The sequence below is a fragment of the Chelonia mydas genome, chromosome 8 (assembly GCF_015237465.2).
Source record: "Chelonia mydas isolate rCheMyd1 chromosome 8, rCheMyd1.pri.v2, whole genome shotgun sequence".
In the NCBI taxonomy this organism is placed as follows: Eukaryota; Metazoa; Chordata; order Testudines; family Cheloniidae; genus Chelonia; species Chelonia mydas.
In genome coordinates, this window is record NC_057854.1 from 23,059,138 (window position 1) to 23,065,798 (window position 6,661).

A 6,661-nucleotide genomic window follows, 5' to 3' on the forward strand; every position below is an offset into this window, starting at 1 on the left:
AGGTGGCATTACAGTTGTCCAGCCAGGATCAAACCTTGCCCTGGCTGGACAGAGCCTCAAAAGCGGAGCAGCAGCATTGCTGGCTATATCTTCTGCTCCTGGGATGCTGCCAGTCAGGACTGGATTCTAGGAGGAAGGCTTAGGGGGTGAGGGAGAGGTAGCCCCCTGAGATAGCAGGCATCTCTCATTGCAGCATGCACTCTAATGGGACAAGATTTTTGGGAACAAACATTTATAATTCTTTCTCCTTGGCAGAATCCATGCTACTAAAAGTCAATAAGAAGCATTTTTCTTCTTAGGATCTTGCAGCCCCTCATACAGGCATACTGTATTATCATCCCTTTTTACAAAGAGGGAATTCATAACAAAGAAATCAAGTGATTTGCTTATGGACACACACTGAATCAGAAGCAGTCAAAACTGGACATTTTACAAATACATCATCTGCAAAATAACTAGTTTATTTCAAACAAATTAATTTGCGGTTCTCTTTTTTAAAATAAATTCCAACAGAAAGGGTCAGCACTTGCACTTGAAAAAAAAACAAAAAAACAACAACTGATCCTTACAGCCGTATAAACCAAGGACAAAGAGTCATCATAGAATTATAAACAGGCACTTTCATGAGGGTCAATAACACCCAGGCTAATGACTCAGAGATACTATTTCAGTTGGAGGGGTGTGGCAGACAGGTGGAATGATTAGGGGATGGGGTTGAGCAGCTTGGGAAGGTTTATAAAGTGAGAGCTCTGAGCCTGTTTGCACCCAGCCAAGCTTCTTCATCGCAACAGCTGCTCTAAGCACATCTGTAAGGTAGCATGGCTTTCACGGGCAGATATGAAGTGGAAAGTGAAGACAACTATGATGCCTTCGTGAAGTGTATTGGTGAGTATATACTGGAGATTTTTCTCAATGAATCTTAAATGAGTTTTAATAAACTACTAGATAAACAATGCAAAGGTTTGAGGCTTGCTCCTGCCAGGTGCTGAGGGTGTTTGATACCTATCAGAAAGTGCTGAGCATCTTATCTGCTAGCCCATAGCTGGCAAGTGGGTTATACCTTCATTGATTCATTTTCTTCCATGCAGCTTTCAATCACATCTTCCGAATAACATCTACAGCAAAGGTCAGGCCTGCTCCTACTAATATAATCCTGAGTTTAATGGGAGCAGAATCAGGCCCAAACATACCTGAAATACAATGAATTAGGGACCCCAATATCCAATCCTTGCGCTCCACTTATGCTGGTACAAGCTCGTGACTGTTCTCTACAGGAGTAGGTGCCTGAGTGTACACTAACTCCGTATGAACTTTTAAAAAGCCGGTGTAGGCACCTATAAAATCCATGGAGGTAACTAGGTTCTGTGAGTGTAAATGTTCGAATTCATGCAACCGTTCAACTAGTTAAATGGCATATGCAAATATTAGAATGTAATAAGTGTTTTTTCCTACGAAGTACAGAAAAAACTTTGTGCACATATAACTTTGTGTACACACACATGAATAGACAGGATAGATATAAGTGAAAAATTTACAACCCCGCCCCCCCCCGGACCATGGACATTTTCCCAACAATCTTTCGCAGCTCAAGAGCTGCATCTAGCTACAGGGTTGAGGTCTTACTGCTTCCAAAGTGTGCTTCCAACATTTTGAACTATGACACCAATGTAAAAAAAGAGTGGGGATCCATGTAATCAGTCATGAATTTCTCAATAGAGGAAACCCCTTGCCATTGTTTGGCTTAAATACAAAAGAAAATATGATTGATGGGATACTGGATTTTAAAAAGTGTGTTTCCATTGGGTAGGTATCCCCAGTGATATCATTGAAAAGGGAAGGAATTTCAAGATTGTCACAGAAGTGGCACAGAATGGAAATGACTTCGTCTGGACCCAGATCTACCCAACAGGCCAGTCCATGACCAACAAATTTACCATTGGCAAGGAAGCAGACATGGAGACAATGGGAGGTAAAAAGTTCAAGGTAAATTAATTTAGTCCTATGGTTTAATGTTGTTTCAGTAGGAACTTAGCTACCTAGTCTATTCCATAATTTAGGGGACAATGGTCCATAGCATCTGGTACCCCATCTGAGGGATTTTGTCAGTGCCTAGTCCTGACACATATGAAGAGATGCCCTGTATTGTTTTTAATCTACCCATTATATTTTTGAACATAAATCTATTTCTAAATATGCCCATAGAGACGTCTAAACCTCTTGATTTTCAGGCCAATGGGCAGCCAGTTCAAAGAGTTTAGCAAGGACTTGAACATTAATCATCACATTAAAAAAAAACCAGGGAAAAAAGGGTAGAATGACAGCCCCAAAAGGGTCCCAGAAGGTGTTGTGCCTCAAGCAGGTACACTGGCTGACACCCCACCCATAACGGGAGTTCATTACCTTCTGCCTTCTATGCCAGATTCCCTTCAGTGACTGGTGTAGAGAGTGGGGAAAACTCTACTTCTCTCAAGTTGACCAGTCTGTCCTTGACTGACTTAGCTGACTATATAAAGTAACACACAGAGCACCAGGACTCCCACTGTGCTTGGGCCTTGACCCATGCAGGGGTGCTCTCATTTCCTCCTTTATAAATCCATGCAACCTGGCCCTATATATTCCAATGTATTTTACTATATAGACTGCTAATATAATAATGATTCTTTCTACTTCCCATTAAAATTTACAAGAGGCATGAAGCAAGCCTCACATTTCTTAGATATGAAGAAGGATAGCCTGGTCTTCCAGGCACTGCCTAGAGACTCAGAAGACAGATTTAATATCTGGCTTTGCCACAATCTTCCTAAATGACCAGGAACAAATCACTTGCTCTATTCTCCATCTATAAAATGGGGATAATATTTCCCTATCTCAAAGAGGTGTTGAAAGAATAAACTCATAATATCTGAGCATCTCAAAAATAATGAAGTAAGTACCTAGATAGAAGCATTATTCATTTTTAACAATGGGAAAGCCAACCATCACATGGGGAAGTGTGTGACCAAACTGGGACCCAAACCCATATTTCCCAGTTTCTAGACTGGTTTGTCAATCATAACATTGTTTCCTCTACATTCTGACTGGAGTCGTGCAAAAAGCCAAACAATTCTGGCTTTACAAAACCCTTGAGACCTAACATACATACCATTACAAGGAGAGTTACTTTCATATACTGCAAACTTTTCATCAAAAGTTCTAATGTTACAAATTCTACCCTTCCCCTTTCTCTATACCAGAGAAACTTTAACATGTGGATCCTTTTGGGCTGCCAAAGATTCGAGTTGGGCAGTTAAGACAAAAAATGGTTCTCACATGAGAAATGCTTCCTTCAATATAACACAATGCAAACCTGACAGGGGGTTTCCCTGTTGTCTGTTAAAGTCAGCTCATTTTTTACCTTGAAAACCACTATTTTTCTAATTATGGCTGACTGGTGTTAACTAGTTTTGTCGAAGCTTGTAAGGCAAAAATAACTTATCTGTAAGAGACCAACACTATGAGGACTGGCTATGAAAAGAGTACTCTGCAGCCCTTCTGTCTCTGGATATACTGTTTCCCTTCAGTGACTGGCCCAAAGAGAAGATATGTTACTTGCTACTACTACTAGCTAGATCTACTTTAGCTTAAGCTGTGAGATCTTATGTTTAGGAGCTAAAGTACTAGGATTCTGGTCTTGTTAGTGTCTGAAAATATATAATAGTGCCTGTAGCACATGGGTTCGCTCACATTTTATTTTCTTTAGAGGCTGTTGAAAAGCAGTCATGCACAATAAAGTCCAAGAAATCAAGACAATGATAAACAAATTTCCATTACAGGCAACTGTTAAAATGGAAGATGGGAAAGTGGTTGCTGATTTCCCTAACTACCATCATACTGCAGAGATTGCTGGAGGAAAACTAGTAGAGGTAAGTCTCTAACCATCCCCTAGAGGCACTCCATGAAACGTAAAGGAACATTGCCAGGTTAATTACAGCACGGAACATTAGCTTTACAAAACTTAAGGGACCACTATTAACGTTTCCATTACATTTTTTTTTTTTTAAAGGCAGGATTTTAAAGCAAACCTTCTCCCTGCAGTTTTTGTAGCATAATTATCCGATGTGAAATGGACAAGTGCTTCATTGTTCCATCTGAATGCAAAACATTTTTTAGAATGGCTTTCATGATGAATTAGATTTTTTAAGTGTCATAGCTAATAAAACCCAGATAACTGTTAAACACAATTTTGTATTTATATTTTGGATTTTTTTACCTGATTTCTCTCAGGTTGACCAGTCTGTCCTTGACTGACTTAGCTGACTACATAAAGTACATGTACTTCAAGAATTGAAATGGAAATAACACTTACTGAAGTCTTCTATAATAGTGAAACTTTCTAGGGTGGAATCCCTTACAACATCCCTAAACATGTTTTTATGTGAGATAGCTGCTATGTAAAATGTATTTCTAGAGTATCCCAGGATTAATATTAATAATTAATAAGCATATTTAATTTAATTTCGGGGACCAAATCTTTTACCAGCAAGGGGCATACTCCAAGCTCTAACAAGTCTTTTCTATAAGTAACTCTGCAGTTCTAGTTACCATGTTCAGAGTTTTTGGTTTGTTCTTTTTTCCAGATCTCTACAGCTGGTGGTGTAACCTACAAAAGAGTCAGCAAAAAGATGGCTTAAGAAGAACTCATCTTCCAGTGCACTGAGAAATGAATATCAAGACAGTCAATAAATCAGTTTTAGAAACTCCATCTCTTTCTGTGTCTCTATTGCAAACAAATGAGGGAACAGTTGTTTCAAAGACAGACAACTTCAATGTTAATATTTTTACCCTTTGTGTAACTGAGGGTTCTGGCACACACCCCTAGTCAAAAAACATGAGATTTAAATCAAAGCGCTCATACACGTATAGTGACTGCGCTGCAGTCTAATTCTTTCAGGATTCACTTTGTGCGTGGCCTAGGTGAGTGGTGTCTATAACCATTTGGTAGTTTTCTTATTTGGCCTCTGACTAGGCATGTTAGGCAGTACTCTGTTCAAAGCAACTATCATGGTAAGAACAGGGGAAAGGGGTTTAACCTTTGTGTCTGGCTAAAGACACATAATTGAAAAGCCACATTTGTGCATCCGATATCAACCCCTTCAGTCTCAAAAGAAGGTATTTTGGTTATATGTGTGGCAGTGATAATCTGCTAGCATTGCTACTGTGATTACATTATCGTTACCCCTCTTTATCTAAGTGGTTAGCCACTACTTGTGGGGTTTTTTGGAGGATGTTTAGATTCCCTCCCAGACCTTTTCTACTTGGCTTATTATACTTACTTCTACAGAACACCTTGTCCAGTTTTGCTCATGTGCATTACCTCTTCTGATTCCAAGACTGAAGTACACCTTTGTTGAAAGATGCTGAACTTTAAATTGGTGAAACAGGAGTCAGATCTGAAAGCGTTGCATGGTTGGAACGGTCTTCTGCTGCTTACAACAAATAGATTTTTCTGATCCACAAGCTTCTGTTGAAATTCAGCCTCCTCAATCATATTGTTAAATGATGGCAGGGCATTGATTCTTCCTACCCCTCTCATCAAGGATGCTCCTCCATATCCTCACTATGCTCCACCTCCAGACTGCAGGCCTGATTTTTTGAAAGCAGCTCATCAGTTTCTGAGCACGACTGTGTCAACAATGGGGACACAAATCACCATCACAACTTCCCGAGGCTGAGGGGGTCAGCCCTCTAGTGTAGGTCCCCTGGAGCATTCACTCAGACACTCTGCCAGCTGTACAAAGTGTTAATTTAATAGATTGCTGTATGAAAACTTGTAACACTGTTGTAAACCTCTGTGGAAAGTCCTTCTCCAGCCCATGAACAATGATTTCAGTTTTTAGGCATTTCAACATCAACTAGCTATTAACTTGCACAGGGCAACAAAAGTTAAAGGTCATATGATCCACACACTAAAACAAGTTTTAAAACTAGTTAAGAGTGAGAATAGCTCACATTATTACTGGAAAAGAATGGTGCATGAGCATAGGAAATACATTATGTAAACACAAAATGTAGTCACACAACATATCTTAGAGACTTGGATATGGATACACATAGAAACACAATTGTAGAGAAGTGGGAGTTAAATAGAGAGAGAACTCAGAGCCACATTATGCATTCAGATCTTCATGGAAAGTTAGAATCAAAGGGCCATGTTACCTTCACACTGGTGTAAATCAGGTCCATTTATGTCAATGCTGTTTTATCAGGGTAAAATTGATGTGAGAGGGTAAAGGTGGGTACCTAGCTCATGCTTTTCTCTCATTTAATTTGGAGATGGTTTGACTAGGTAGTATTTGTATTTTCCAAGGGGGTTATACAACCGGATACCAAAGAACAGATGAAAAGATGCCAAGTGAAATTAATTTTTTGATCCAATTTAAGTTGGATGAATTTGAGCTCTGGTCAGGAATATTTGGCCATACTTCTAGTACTGGCAACAAGAAAGTGGTATGTCAAGCTAATTATAATTCCACTCACCCTGACCATAAATTCTGGAAATGTCACTATTAAAAACAGATTAATTTAGAATCATGAAGCAGTGAAGAAAATATATTTACAGAAGAAAAGTAATTAGAAATTCTACTTTACACATTAACAGGCTGCAGACAACTGAATTGAAAGA

At 39.3% G+C, this 6,661-nt stretch overlaps 1 protein-coding gene across 1 annotated transcript; it reads left to right on the forward strand.

Moving 5' to 3' along the window:
* Window positions 1-745: 745 nt before the first annotated feature.
* On the forward strand, window positions 746-5,868 carry FABP6 (fatty acid binding protein 6). The gene is made up of 4 exons (XM_007057246.3): window positions 746-885; window positions 1,808-1,983; window positions 3,813-3,902; window positions 4,617-5,868. The coding sequence occupies exons 1-4, from the start codon at window positions 819-821 to the stop codon at window positions 4,668-4,670; spliced, it is 387 nt and encodes a 128-aa protein (XP_007057308.1). The 5' UTR covers window positions 746-818; the 3' UTR covers window positions 4,671-5,868.
* The last annotated feature ends 793 nt before the right edge of the window (window positions 5,869-6,661 follow it).